The 15,358-nt window shown below is 49.5% G+C and overlaps 1 protein-coding gene across 2 annotated transcripts in view; it reads right to left on the reverse strand.

Annotated features, from left to right (window-relative positions):
- The window catches only part of MARVELD3 (MARVEL domain containing 3), a 20,615-nt gene extending 5,257 nt beyond the window's left edge, over positions 1 to 15,358 (reverse strand). The window contains exons 1-3 of one of the 2 annotated variants that reach the window (XM_077452292.1): positions 15,186 to 15,358; positions 4,889 to 5,528; positions 3,265 to 3,371 (exon numbers count right to left, since the gene is read on the reverse strand). In XM_077452292.1, the coding sequence (XP_077308418.1) occupies positions 3,265 to 3,371; positions 4,889 to 5,520 (739 nt within the window). In that variant the 5' untranslated portion in view covers positions 5,521 to 5,528; positions 15,186 to 15,358. Of the gene's footprint in view, positions 1 to 3,264; positions 3,372 to 4,888; positions 5,529 to 5,702; positions 5,727 to 15,185 lie in introns of those variants that run through there. The other variant, XM_077452301.1, reaches the window with a different exon arrangement.

The following is a 15,358-nucleotide window of genomic DNA, read 5'->3' on the forward strand; positions in this document are numbered from 1 at the left end:
GGATGGGGGAATGCCATGTTCTCAGTTGGTTGGGATGGGGGAATGCCATGTTCTCAGCTGATTGGGGTTGGTTGGGATGGGGGAATGCCATGTTCTCAGTTGGTTGAAGTTGGTTGGGATGGGGGAATGCCATGTTCTCAGTTGGTTAGAGCGGGAGTGAACATTTCCCTCTGGGTTCGGCCCAAACGATGCGCGGCCCAACTCACAAAAGCAGCAAGACAAAATACCCATGGTGGGGCCAACTTAGCTGGCCCAAGAGGGGGTCTTAACGGTAGACCAACTTTTTTCTTCTAACCACTGGTGTATAAAGAAGCCCATTGGATTAGAAATATGGTGACCACCCCTGCTGGGTTAGATCTACAGATGGAAGCTGCAGATGTTATCCTGATACTTTAATTGCTTGGCGAGTGACCGACCTGGAAAATGGATAGGCGTATGAAATGTTAGGACGCCCCGATATGCACGGGCCTGTTCTAGGTTAGTGACTTACAAAGGAATCAACCAAGGACGCCGATGACCCTTCTGAAGCTTTCCTCTTCGGAAACAAGTGGTAGCTCCCATATGACTCTTTGCAGGTTCACTTTAACCACTTGCCGCAAACCTCCATAGCCGTGCGTCCATACTTTGACGCCAAATACTGTTATGGCAGCAGCTAGCTGCAACAACCCCTGTTATTTTCAGAAATGGCAGGAGGTTCTCTTTAAGATAAAAGTGGTCTCAGCGGCGGATTCACAGTGAGATCACTTTTATTAGGGGTAGGAGAGAGAGGGCCCCCCCTTCCGTCAGTCGTCGCCACCGTTTACCGGAGCTGTCGGTAGCGGCGGAGGCGATCGCGTCCTTTCCCCACCGACAGACCTGGAGCCGAGTGAGGGAAAGATGGCCGCCACTCGGCTCCATAACATCAGATGACGTAGTTTGTAACTGAATATGTGAGCTTTTTAACCGTGAACTTCATTAAAATTTGTTATATTCTTTTTTTATATATAAAACTTTTTTCTCATTATTTATGAGCACGGCAAAAATCCCCTATCCCTCTACTCTATTTAAGCCACGTCAAACGTCACTTCCGCCCAATGGTCTTAAAGGGGAAATCATTTTTTTGGGGAAAAAATAAACATATTTCATTTTTTTTTTTTTTATTGCATTTTAGTGTAAATATGAGATGCGAGGTCTTTTTGACCCCCCCAAGATCTCATATTTAAAGTGGTTGTAAACCTTACAACACACTTTGACCTACAGGTAAGCCTAGATTAAGGCTTACCTGTAGGTCCAAGAAATATCTCCTAAACCTACACGGTTTAGGAGATATTTGCCGAAAGACAGGCACCGTGTCTAAGGCGCATGCGCCATAGACATCGGCGAGCAAGCGCACTGAGTGCGCCGCCGTCAACGGCGATATGCCACGCGTGGCAGCTCCCGTGCGCATGCGCGGGAGTGACGTCATCGCGGCTTCGCCGAATGACAGCGGCGGAGCAGTGAGACCCACCGAGAAGATGGATGCGCCGGACTACAGGGGACAGCGGTGACTTCGCTGGCTCCTGTGTCAGGTAAGTGACACATAACAGGACTAATATGCGATGCACAGTAGTCCATTATGCTTTACCTTTGCAGGGAATCAAAGAGGAAGTAAACTCATCAGGGTTTACTTCCTCTTTAAGAGGTCCTGTCATGTTTTTTTTCCTTTTACAAGGGATGTTTACATTCCTTGTAATAGGAATAAGTGACTGAAATTTATTTTTATTTTTTTACAAGGACAGTGTCAAATAAAAAAAGTAAATAAAATAAGAAAAAACGAAAACTAAAAACGTTAAGCTTCCCGGTCCCACCCTGCTCGCACGCAGAAGCATGCGTAAGTCGCGCCTGCATATGAAAACAATGTTTAAACCACACATGTGAGTTGTCGCCGCGATCGTTAGAGCGAGAGCAATCGTTCTAGCCCTAGACCTCCTCTGTAACTTAAACCTGGTGACCTGTAGACATTTTTAAACGTCGTTTATGGAGATTTTTAAGGTATAAGTTTGTCGCCATTCCACAAGCGGTTTTGAAGCGCGACATGTTGGGCATCAATTTACTCGGCGTAACATTATCTTTCACAATATAAAAATAATAACAATTGGGCTAAATTTACTGTGGTCTAATTTTTAAGGCTGCGCTAGTAAGACCGCTGTGCATGTTCTAAGCCTTGTACACACGGTCGGACATTCCGATGGACAATGTCCGATAGGACCGTGTTGTCGGATAATCCGACAGTGTGTGGGCTCCATTGGACTGTTTCCATCGGACCAAGTTTTTCCAGCTGGGCTATAAAATTTTCCGACAACATGATCCGATCGGACTTTGTCCGCTCATGTGTAGAGAATTCCGATCGGACAAAGTGTCACACATGCTCAGATCAAATTCCTAGACCAAAGCTATTGGCTACTAGCGTGAACGTAGTCCCGTCCTAACGAAATAACGTCATCACGTTAAGTACGATCGGATTTTCTGACAACTTTGTCCGACTGTGTGTATGCAACAGTTTCGGACAAAATCCGTCGGACAAAATTTCGACAGATTTGGTTGTCGGAATCTCCGACCGTGTGTACAAGGGCTTAATACGGTGTTCAACGACCGCCATTTAATTCTCTAGGGCAATGAGGGCGGACCTTGGCACTCCAGATGTTTTAGAACTACATTTCCCATGATGCTCATGCACTCTGCAGTGTAGCGAAGCATCATGGGTAATGTAGTTCCAAAACATCTCGAGTGCCAAGGTTCTCCATCACTGCGACTGGAAAAAAATAAAATAAAAAATAAAAACGTCTGGGGGTTCTAAGTAAATTTTCTAGCAAAAAAAAAATTATTTTAACTTGTAAACAACAAGTGTGAAAAAGAGGCTCGGTCCTTAAGTGGTTAAAGGGACCCTGTCACCAAGCCATTAGTTTCAACAAAAATCTCCCCATAAGGTTATACGTGAATTTCTTCATGCATTTTACCTGCAAATCCTGCCTGAGACTACTGCTGGCCGCCATCTTGGATGTGAAGTCAACAGCCCCGATCTGGTCACTCGAGTGACGCTTTATAGAAGGGGAATACTAATCTCACCTGGTAGCTACATAAAAAAAAGGTAATAGAGGCAGGCGAGGGGGCAGGGCAGAGGAGCTGGGCAGCATACACCCCCTAAAAGAGGAGAGGGCTATGACCCGCAGGGACGGAGTAGGGCTGTGCCAGCACTGCATTCTTTTTCCTGATCACAGGACAATGGAAGGGAATCGCTCTCCTTACCTCGCCCCGTACACAGGTATCTGCACTTGTGGCAGTCCAGGATTCCACCCCCGGACTCGTCATAATATTCCAGCTCATGCATCTCAGCTCCATTGGGAGGAAAGGATCTACGGGGGGGGGGAAAAAACAAGAAGAAACGTTAATCGTACGATTGACTTTGTGTCCACACATGTTCTAGTCTGATGGCACCATCTCTGTACATAGATTTACCAAAACTGGACGAGTGTCTACCTAACCCATCCATCCAATGTATAGCCAATCAGGGAAGCCCTAGCACAGTGATGGCGAACCTCGGCACCCCCAGATGTTTTGGTACTACATTTCCTAAGATGCTCATGCACTCAGCAGTGTAGTGAAGCATCATGAGAAATGTAGTTCCAAAACATCTGGGGTGCCAAGGTTCGCCATCACTGGTCTACACTACATAGCTGTGAGGTCAACATACAGGAGATTGTGAAATCTGATTGCATGGCTTGTGCTTTAAGCTGGCCATACAGATGTAGAAATCCGAATGAACATTTGTACAAAATTTCCAATCAGCACATTCCATGACACAGCGAATGTCCTTTGAACGTGGCTAAGTGTGGGCAGGGCTTTAGAGCGGTAATAAAGAATATGTAAGCCCAGCATTTAATGTTCCTGATAAGTGTCTGCTGTACCCTGTACTGGAATGAGGAAGGCTCCTGTTCTCTTTGTATTGCTTCCTTAGTGTGAAATCCCTGGTGTTCCTGCCAGTTCCTCTGCTCTCCTGACCACGCTAGACATAAGAGCACACAATGAGGTCAGTTCTCCAGTTGTGCTGGGAACTCAGCCTGCTCTCCTCCAATGAATAGTTCTGTCCCGACAGCCTTCCCCCTGCACAGCCCATCACTGGGAAGATAGGTGTGCTGAGGTTTCTCCTCCCCCAGCTCTCTGAGCTCCTTACAGAGAGAATTTGATCACTTTTTTAAAATGAATTTAAAAAAAAAAGGGGGGGGGGGGTACACTTATATTGTCTTTTTTATACCTGTACAGAAATGTTTTGCCTTTTATTTCTATTTTGAACTGAAGGAGATGTACAGCGGGGGGGGGGGGGGGGGGGGGGAGGGGGGGGAGCAGCTCCTGTTTGTGAATTAGAGCTTTTGGGGAGAAGGGGGGGGTGGACCAGTCACAGAGCGCACATGTCGTGGGCACCCGGCTGTGAAGCCGCAAGCTGTCACAGCTGGGTGCCCATAGGAGAGATGTTGGCACCACTGAGGGGAGGACACAGGGAGAATACGGCGTGGGTCAGTGCACCGCGGACCATGGGATAGGTAAGTGGCTGTTTATTAAAAGTCAGCAGCTAAACTTTTTTGTAGCTGCTGATTTTTATTAAACAAAAAAATCCGCTTTAAGATGCCCATCTAATAATTTTTTGAAATGATCAACTCTCCCTGTCGATACCACTGCTTGTGGAAGAGAATTCCACATCCTTACCGCTCTGACAGTAAAGAACCCTCTGCACAGCTTAAGGTTGAGAATGTGCTAAGAATGTGCCCTGAGAAAAAGAAAACTAATGCAGGTATCGCATCCAAGGACTGCATTGTATTACATTTTAGTTTTTGGGTTTAGATACGTTGACAACGTACAAGGGTCTTGCACTCACCTCTCTGATGGGACTTTGCTGTCCATTGGATAACTCTGTCGGTCTGGACTGTCTGCGTACCGCACATGCGGTCTCTCCCTCTCCTCATATCGGTTTTGGCTTCTCTCCTTCCGATAGTCTTCTCTTCCATGGTGCTGGTTGTAGCTCTTTTCCGACTGGTAATCTCTTCCATGGTGCTGGTTGTAGCTCTTCTCCGACTGGTAATCTCTGCCCTGGTGCTGGTTGTAGCTCTTCTCCGACTGGTAATCTCTGCCCTGGTGCTGGTTGTAGCTCTTCTCCGACTGATAGTCCTCTCTGTCCTTATATCGGCTTTTCTCGGGGTGACTGCGGCTGTGCCCCCTGTCCTCCCTGTCTCTTCCCCGATCTCTCTGCCCCCTCTCCTCACGGTATTGCTCCTTCTTCTGGTACTGATCGCGCCCTACGTCTTCTCTCGGTCTACGCGATCCCCGGTCCTCGCCGTCCTGGCGTCTGTCTCGGTTCTGACTCCGCTCCTCCCGGTTTCTGCCGTTGCCGTGTCCATCGTGTCCGGACTCCCTGTCTTGTGCACCCGTCCGGCCGCTCCTCTCGTCATGCCTGGGCTTCCTGGAGGGGCGACCCTCCCCATCGCTTGGATAGGGCCCAGAATCCACCATGGTAAGACCTGTAAAAAAAAAAAAAAAAAAAGAAAAGGAAAAACAGTTGTGAGGAAGGAGAGAAAAATGACAGTTGGCTCACCCTTCACTGCAGTGGATATAATGTTCACTGCAATCGATACATAGTAATCTGCACTGCAATTGATACATTGTATGGGAATCTGCGTTTCCCAGAGACGCACCCAGCTTGTTTCTGCTCTGAAAGAAAGTTGTTTCGTTTAGGCAGATTCCTAAAAAAAAATAAAACACACAACACACAACACAGTGAGCCGAGCCCAGCGGGTGATCCCTGTTCACAATACACGGAGGAGGAACACTCCCCACTCCACAGCATGGACTTTCCTATCTAGAAGCAAAATAATTGGAATTGGGTTGGTAAGCCGACAAGAGTGCTGGACGGAGGAAACAGAAGAGCGACGGCAGAAAAAAGACCAAGTGGTCCATCAAGTCTACGCCTTGTGTTATTTATTTTTATATATTTATTACATAAATACACATTATATATTATACATTGCTCAAAAAAATGAAAAGAACACTTTGAAAACACATCAGATCTCAATGGGGAAAATCTCATTCTGGATATCAATACTGGTATGGACTGGGGGGGGGGGGTAATGTGTTAGGATCTATACTGGTATGGACTGGGGGGGTAATGTGTTAGGATCTATACTGGTATGGAATGGGGGGGTAATGTGTTAGGATCTATACTGGTATGGACTGGGGGGGGGGGGGGGTAATGTGTTAGGATCTATACTGGTATGGACTGGGGGGGGTAATGTGTTAGGATCTATACTGGTATGGACTGGATAATGTTTTAGGATCTATACTGGTATGGACTGGGTAATGTTTTAGGATCTATACTGGTATGGACTGGGTAATGTTTTAGGATCTATACTGGTATGGACTGGGTAATGTTTTAGGATCTATACTGGTATGGACTGGGTACTGTTTTTGGATCTATACTGGTATGGACTGGGTACTGTTTTTGGATCTATACTGGTATAGACGGGGGGTAATCTGTTAGGATCTATACTGGTATGGACTGGGGGTAACGTGTTAGGATCTATACTGGTATGGACTGGGTAATGTTTTAGGATCTATACTGGTATAGACGGGGGGTAACGTGTTAGGATCTATACTGGCATGGACTGGGGGTAACGTGTTAGGATCTATACTGGCATGGACTGGGGGTAACGTGTTAGGATCTATACTGGCATGGACTGGGGGTAACGTGTTAGGATCTATACTGGCATGGACTGGGGGTAACGTGTTAGGATCTATACTGGCATGGACTGGGGGTAACGTGTTAGGATCTATACTGGCATGGACTGGGTAATGTGTTGGGAAGGAAAGGACCCCACATCATTTGATGGAAATGAGAATTATCACCCTACAGAGGGCTGAATTCAAAGACACCCCAAAAATCAAAGTGAAGAAATGATACATTTTGAAATGAGTCAATTTTGCTGAAATTTCATTACAGCAACTCAGAATGGTCCTCAGTAGTTTGTACGCCCCCCACCCCACCCCCCATGTGCTTGTATGCATGTCTGATGACGTCGGGGCATGCTCCTTATGAGACCACAAATGGTGTCCTGGGGTGTTTCCTCCCAGATCTGGACCAGGGCATCACTGAGCTCCTGAACAGACTGAGGTACAACCTGGCGGTCGCGGATGGACCAAAACATAATGTCCCAGAGGTGTTCTCTTGGATTTATGTCAGGCGAGCGCAGGGGACATTCAATGGTATCAATTCCTTCATCCTCCAGGAACTGGCTGCATACTCTCACCACATGAGGCCGGACATTATCGTGCACCAGGAGGAACCCAGGACCCATCACACCAGCGTAGGGTCCGACGATGGGTCCAAGGGTTTCATCCCAATACCTAATAGCAGTCAGGGTGCCATTGTCTAGCCTGTAGAGGTCTGTGCGTCCCTCCATGGATATGCCTCCCCAGATCATCACTGACCCACAACCAAACCGGTCATGCTAAAAGATGTTACAGGCAGCTTAATGTTCTCCACGGCATCTCCAGACCCTTTCATGTCCATCACATGTGCTCAGGGTGAACCTGCTTTCATCCGTGAAAAGCAAAGGGCACCAGTGGAGGACCATCCAATTTTGGTGTTCAATGGCAAATGCCAATCGAGCCCCACAGTGCCGGGCAATGAGCACAGGGCACACTAGATCACATCAGACCCTCAGGCCACCCTCAAAGTCTGTTTCTGATTGTTCGGTCAGAGACATTCACACCAGTGTCCTTCTGGAGGTCATTTTGTAGGACTCTGGCAGTGCTCATCCTGTTCCTCCTTGAAGGAGCAGGTACCGGTCCTGCTGAAGAACCTTCTACAGCCCTGTCCAGTTCTCCTACAGTAACTTCCCATCTCCTGGAATCTCCTCCATGCTCTTGAGTAGGGATGAGCTCAGGCATGTTCGCATGGTCCACATGCGGAGCCCGCCAGGAAGTCGGCGCAGCGCTAATCACAGGCAGTGAGACATTGCCCCGATGCGGGGCTGCAGAGATCAGCAATGTCTCACTGCCTGTGATTAGTGCAGCGCTGCGCCGACTTCCTGGCGGGCTCTGCACATGGACCATGCCAACACACCAGAACTCATCCCTACTTTTGAGACTGTAGTGGGAGACACGGCAAACCTTCCGGCATTGGCACATATTGATGTGTCATCCTGGAGGAGATGGACTAGATGTGCAACCTCTATAGCAGAGGTAGGGAACCTCGGCTCTCCAGCTGTTTTGAAACTACAAATCCCATCATGCTTCTGCCTCTAGGAGTCATGCCCGTGATTGTCAGGGTCGTGCAATGTCTCATGGGACTTGTAGTTTCAAAACAGCTGGAGAGCCAAGGTTCTCTACCCCTGCTCTATAGGGTCCAGGTATGGCCTCATGCTACCAGCAGTGACACTGACCCTAGCCAAATGCAAAACAAGTGAAAAACTGTCAGAAAAGATGAGTGGGGGGGGGGAAAAGGTCAGTGGCTTCAACCTGTAAAACCATTCCTGTTTTGGAGGTCGTCTCATTGTTGCCCATCTAGTAGAGCTGCACGATTCTGGAAAAATGAGAATCACAATTCTTTTGCTTAGATTGAAGATCACGATTCTCTCACGATTCTCAAAAAAACTGTTGTATTTGAAAAATGTACAGGGCTGGGTATCGCTGAGTATTGGCAGGAAGGGTATTGGCAGGGTATCGCAGAGTATTGGCAGGGTATCGCAGAGTATTGGCAGGCAGGGTATTGCAGAGTATTGCTAGAGTATTGGCAGGGTATTGGCAGGGTATTGGCAGAGGGGGAGAGAGGAACCGGCGTCATGACACTCTGTAGGAGCGATCACAGTGTAAACAGCCTGCGTGTAGAAAGATGGCCGCCGCTTCGGAGGTAGGCCGAAGCCGCGGCCTTTACTAAGGCCGAGACCGCGGAAGCACTCCGCGGATCGCGGCATGTGCCGATCTGAACGGGGTGACCCGTTCGGATCACGGATCGGTGACGATCCGTTGCACCCCTACTACTGTGTATAGCAGTGCGCACTCACATTGCTGTTTCCCGGCCACTGTACCCGCCCACAAACAGGCAGCGGCACGCCACATCGCACACTCCAATGACTGACGTCAGTTCCGGTGGCTGACGTCAGTTCTGATATCCGCCATTTGCGTTGCACGCTGGTTACGCGGAACCGGTGGCACTAAAAGAAAATCGCGGGTCACCCAGAACTTAGATCGCGTGGGGGGGTGAATCGAGATCGCGATCGTTTCGCGATTAATCGCACACCTCTACCATCTAGTTGCACCTGTTGTTAATTTCATTAACACCAAAGCAGCTGAAACTGATTAACAACCCCCCTCTGCTACTTACCTAACCAGATCAATATCCCAGGAGTTTAATTGACTTGATGCTATACTTTGTATTATGTTATAATCTGTATGAAAAGTGTTCCTTTAATTCTTTTGAGCAGTGTATATATTCTATATTATATATATATATATATATATATATATATATATATATATATATATATATATATATATATACATATACATACACACACACACACACACACACACACATATACATATACACACACACACACACTAGAGATGCACTGATACCGATATCAGTGCCGATTCGGAGTATTTTCACGAGTGTGAAAATGCTTCCCAATAACGAAACTGATACTTTGCGCTGTGATTTGCATCAATACCAAATAAGTAGGCGCAAATTGCACTGCAAAAAATAGCATGCGATTTCCCCCACCGCTCTCCTGTGTGTGAATCCAGTAAAGAAAGCGAAGCGCCATGTGGTGCAGCATTAGACAGTTTATTAAAATGTTATAACAACTCACAAAGTAAATATCTATTCAAATGCAAATCTCCAGTGTCCCCGTCCCGCCGATGATCGGCCAAACCACAGCCACTGGGAGGTGCTCAAAAGGGCTGGAGGAGATGTCTCCGCCCCTAAGCTGACATCACTTCCGCCCTATACCCACAGGGGCCCTGGAACTTCTGCAGCCCTGTAAGCCCCTCCCAGTGGACATGGTTTGCGATCATCGGCAGGACGGGGACACCGCAGGTATGGATTTGAATAGATATTTACTTTGAGTTGTTATAACATTTTAATAAACTGCCTATTTCTGCACTAGATGCCCCTTCACTTTTTTACCATATGTTTGTACATTATGATGTGTCAGGTTTTTTTTTCATATATATATATCTTCTTAGAACAAAAATCCCCCTGAAGAAGACCACGACTATATGGGTCGAAACGCGTTGGAAGTATCAATATGGATGGCAATTTTGTAATACAATAATTTGTTCCTCTGTACGATTTTTTTTTGCCATGTATGATGGAATATGTGCTTTAAGCTAGTAAGCAGCGCTCAAAAAATGGTATTGGTGCAACCCTAAATTTATTAGGTACACCTGTTCTATTGCTCGGTAACACAAATTTGCTAATCAGCCAATCACATGGCAGCAACTCAATGCATTTCGGCATCCAGACATGGTGAAGACGACTTGTTGAAGTTCAAACTGAGCATCAGAATGGGGATCTCGGTGACTTTCAACGTGGCATGGTTACTGGTACCAGACGGGCTGGTCTGAGTATTTCTGGGATTTTCACACACAACCATCTCTTGATTTACAGAGAATTGTAGGAAAAAGAGAAAATATCCAGTGAGTGGCAGTTGTGTGGAGGAAAATACCTTGTTGGTGTCAGAGGAGAATGGGCAGACTGGTTCCAGATGATAGAAAGGCAACAGTAACTCAAATAAACTCTCATTACACCCAAGGCACGCCGAATACCATCTCTGAACACACAGCACATCGAACCTTGAAGCAGATGGGCTACAGCAGCAGAAGATCACACCGGGTGTCACTCCTGTCAGCTAAGAACAGGAAACTGAGGCTACAATTGGCACAGGATCACCAACATTGGACAATAGAGGATTGGAGAAACTTTGCCTGGTCTGACGAGTCTGGATTTCAGCTGCAACATTCAGATGGTAGGGTCAGAATTTGGAGCATGGATCCATCCTGCCTTGCATCACCGGTTGTGGCTGGTGGTGGGGGTGTAATGGTGTGAGGGATGGGGTATTGCCGGTTCAGGCTGGTGGGGGGGGTGTAATGGTGTGGGGGATGGGGTATTGCCGGTTCAGGCTGGTGGTGGGGGTGTAATGGTGTGGGGGATGGGGTATTGCCGGTTCAGGCTGGTGGTGGGGGTGTAATGGTGTGGGGGATGGGGTATGACCGGTTGTGGCTGGTGGTGGGGGTGTAATGGTGTGGGGGATGGGGTATTGCCGGTTGAGGCTGGTGGTGGGGGTGTAATGGTGTGGGGGATGGGGTATTGCCGGTTCAGGCTGGTGGTGTGGGTGTAATGGTGTGGGGGATGGGGTATGACCGGTTGTGGCTGGTGGTGGGGGTGTAATGGTGTGGGGGATGGGGTATCGCCGGTTCAGGCTGGTGGTGGGGGTGTAATGTGTGGGGGATGGGGTATCTCCAGTTCAGGCTGGTGGTGGGGGTGTAATGGTGTGGGGGATGGGGTATTGCCGGTTCAGGCTGGTGGTGGGGGTGTAATGGTGTGGGGGATGGGATATCCCCGGTTCAGGCTGGTGGTGGGGGTGTAATGGTGTGGGGGATGGGGTATCGCCGGTGGGGGTGTAATGGTGTGGGGGATGGGGTATCCCCGGTTCAGGGCTGGTGTGGGGGTGTAATGGTGTGGGGGATGGGGTATCCCCAGTTCAGGCTGGGTGGGGGGTGTAATGGTGTGGGGGATGGGGTATCCCCGGTTCAGGCCTGGTGGTGGGGGTGTAATGGTGTGGGGGATGGGGTATCCCCGGTTCAGGCCGGTGGGTGGGGTGTAATGGTGTGGGGGATGGGGTATTCCAGCAGGATAATGCCCCATGTCACAAAGCTCCAACCATCTCACCACTGTACAATGAGGTCCCTGTCCTCCAATGGCCTCCACTCTCACCACATCTCATCCAATAGAGCACCTTTGGGATATGGTGGAACGGGAGATTGGCATCATGGATGTGCAGCCGACAAATCTGCAGCAACTGCGTGATGTTATCACGTCACTATGGAGCAAAATCTCTGAGGAGCACCTTGTTGTATCTATGCCACCAAGAATGAAATCGGTAGTAAACTCTTTTGTGATTTGTTTTTCCCTACAGATAATCTTATAATAAATCTTCCCTGGAAGTAAAATAGAGATCTCCTAAATGTGTGCTGATTAATAGATAGGGGGCACTAGGAGGAAGAGAAGGATCTCGGGGTGCAGGGGGCACTGGGGGAGCAGAAGGCTCTCTAGAAGGGTGGCAGTGGGTGAAGGGGTAAGGAGAGGGGGGCGGGGGGCAATAGGGGGAGCAGAAGGCTCTCTAGAAGGGAGGCAGGGGGTGAAGGGGCGATGGGTGTAGGGGGCACTAGGGAGAGCAGAAGGCTCCCTAGAAGGGAGGAAGGGGGTGCAGGGATAAGGAGAGGGGTGAAGAGGGCACTAAGGGGGGCAGAAGGCTCTCTAGAAGGGAGGCAGGGGTGAAGGGGCAAGGAGAGGGGGGCAATAGGGGGCACAGAAGGGTCTCTAGAAGGGAGGCAGGGGGTGATGGGTGCAGGGGGCACTAGGGGGAGCAGAAGGCTCTCTGGAAGGGTGGCAAGGGGTAAAGGGGTAAGGAGAGGGGTGAAGAGGGCACTAGGGGGAGCAGAAGGCTCTCTAGAAGGGAGGCAGGGGTGAAAGGGCGAGGGGTTCAGGGGACACTAGGGGGAGCAGAAGGCTCTCTAGAAGGGTGGCAGTGGGTGAAGGGGCACTAGGGTGAGCAGAAGGCTCTCTAGAAGGGAGGCAGGGTGTGAAGGGGCGATGGGTGCAGGGGGCACTAGGGGAGTATAAGGCTCTCTAGAAGGGTAGCAGGGGGTAAAGGGGCAAGGAGAGTGGGGCGGGGGGCACTAGGGTGAGCAGAAGGCTCTCTAGAAGGGAGGCAGGGTGTGAAGGGGCGATGGGTGCAGGGGGCACTAGGGGAGTATAAGGCTCTCTAGAAGGGTAGCAGGGGGTAAAGGGGCAAGGAGAGGGGGACGGGGGGCACTAGGGTGAGCAGAAGGCTCTCTAGAAGGGAGGCAGGGTGTGAAGGGGCGATGGGTGCAGGGGGCACTAGGGGAGTATAAGGCTCTCTAGAAGGGTAGCAGGGGGTAAAGGGGCAAGGAGAGGGGGACGGGGGGCACTAGGGTGAGCAGAAGGCTCTCTAGAAGGGAGGCAGGGTGTGAAGGGGCGATGGGTGCAGGGGGCACTAGGGGAGTATAAGGCTCTCTAGAAGGGTAGCAGGGGGTGAAGGGGCAAGGAGAGGGGGCGGGGGGCACTAGGGGGAGCAGAAGGCTCTCTAGAAGGGTGGCAGGGGTGAAAGGGTAAGGAGAGGGGTGCAGGGGGCACTAGGGGGGAGCAGAAGGCTCTCTAGAAGGGTAGCAGGGGGTGAAGGATCAAGGAGAAGGGTGCGGGGGGCACTAGGGGGAGCAGAAGGCTCTCTAGAAGGGTGGCAGGGGTGAAAGGGTAAGATGAGGGGTGCAGGGGGCACTAGGGGGTGAAGATGGCTCTATGTGAGGGTAGCACGAGGTGAGGGGGGAAAGAGAAGAGGTGCAGGGGGTCACTAGGGGGAGCAAAAGGCTTTTTTTAATAAAATAAAATCTGTGTGAATCAGGAAAATACAACATTCTGGTCGCTAGATGAAGATGAGAGGCACGGTCATTCTTCTGATACTCTGCACCATCTAGTGGTCCTAATGTGCTATTGCCCCTATTATACAGTGTACCGAATGAACAACATTCAAGCTGCAGAGAATATAGACAGAGAACCTTCGACGATGGACGATCAGAGATGGAAAGGTTTCTGACCTGGCGGGATGTGGGAGTTGGGATTTCTTTCAGCAGACCTGTATACAGCCCGGTATATAGGTGGGGGTATGTAGGGGGGTTCTATAGGTGGAGGGATATATAGAGGTATATAGGTGGGGGGGGGGGTCATGCCTGTCCAGTAATAACGTTCATACCTGTTGCTGGTATAGGATGGGGGGTATATAGGTGGGGTTATATATAGATGGGGGTATATGGGTGGGGTTATATATAGATGGGGAATATAGGTGGGTGGGGTTATATATAGATGGGGGTATATAGGTGGGTGAGGTATATAGATGGGGGGTAGCAGAGGTCATACTTGTCCAGTAATACCAGTCATACCTGTTGCTGGTATAGGATGGGGGGGATATATAGGAGGTATATAGGTGGGTGGGGGGTATGCCTGTCCAGTAATACCGGTCATACCTGTTGCCGGTATAGGATGGGGAGTATATGGGGGGGGATATATAGCGGTATATAGGAGGGGGGTATATAGGAGGGTGGGGTATATATAGATGGGTGGAGGGTATCGGAGGTCATGCCTGTCCAGTAATACCGGTCATACCTATTGCCGGTATAGGATGGGGAGTATATGGGGGGGGTATATAGCGGTATATAGGAGGGTGGGGTATATATAGATGGGTGGAGGGTATCGGAGGTCATGCCTGTCCAGTAATACCGGTCATACCTATTGCCGGTATAGGATGGGGAGTATATGGGGGGTATATAGACGTATATAGATGGGGGTATACATGGGTGGGGTATATATAGATGGGGTGGTATAGGTGAGTGGGGTATATAGGTGGGTAGGGTATATATAGATGGGGGTATATATAGGTGGTTGGGGTATATAGATGGGGGTAGCGGAGGTCAGACCGGTCATACCTGTTGTTGGTATAGTTTGGGGGGGAATATATATAGAGGTATATAGGTGGGGTATATATAGATGGGGGTATATATATAGAGGTATATAGGTGGGGTATATATAGATGGGGTATATAGATGGGGGTATATAGGTGGGGTGTATATGTAGATGGGGGGTAGCGGAGGTCATGCCTGTCCAGTCATACCTGTTGCTGGTATAGGAGAAGCACAAGTAGAGCACACCCTGTTGCTCACAGCAACCAATCAGAATGCTTCTCTCCCTTTTTAGCTCTGCACAGGTGAAGTAAGAGCTGAAATCCGATTGGCTGCTGTAAACAAGCCCCGGTACACTGTGTCTGTATGGAGGGAGTCCTCCTATCCCATCACAGGGGTCTGATTCCCCCCCCCCCCGCGCTCACCTCTTATCTCCTCCGCGGCTCGGCAAACATCCCGGAACCGAAACTTCCTCTACCTGGGGAGGGGGCGCGCCCCCGACGCCTCTACACACCTGAGCACGCCCCCGCCGTCGAAACTCTCACTCGGGGGCGCGCACGCGCCCCCCCCCCCCGGACTTCTGCGGGAACTTGTGGGA

Source organism: Lithobates pipiens, unplaced genomic scaffold (genome assembly GCF_037356315.1).
Source record: "Lithobates pipiens isolate NorthernLeopardFrog02 unplaced genomic scaffold, aLitPip1_a1.2 Scaffold_10, whole genome shotgun sequence".
Taxonomy (NCBI): domain Eukaryota; kingdom Metazoa; phylum Chordata; class Amphibia; order Anura; family Ranidae; genus Lithobates; species Lithobates pipiens.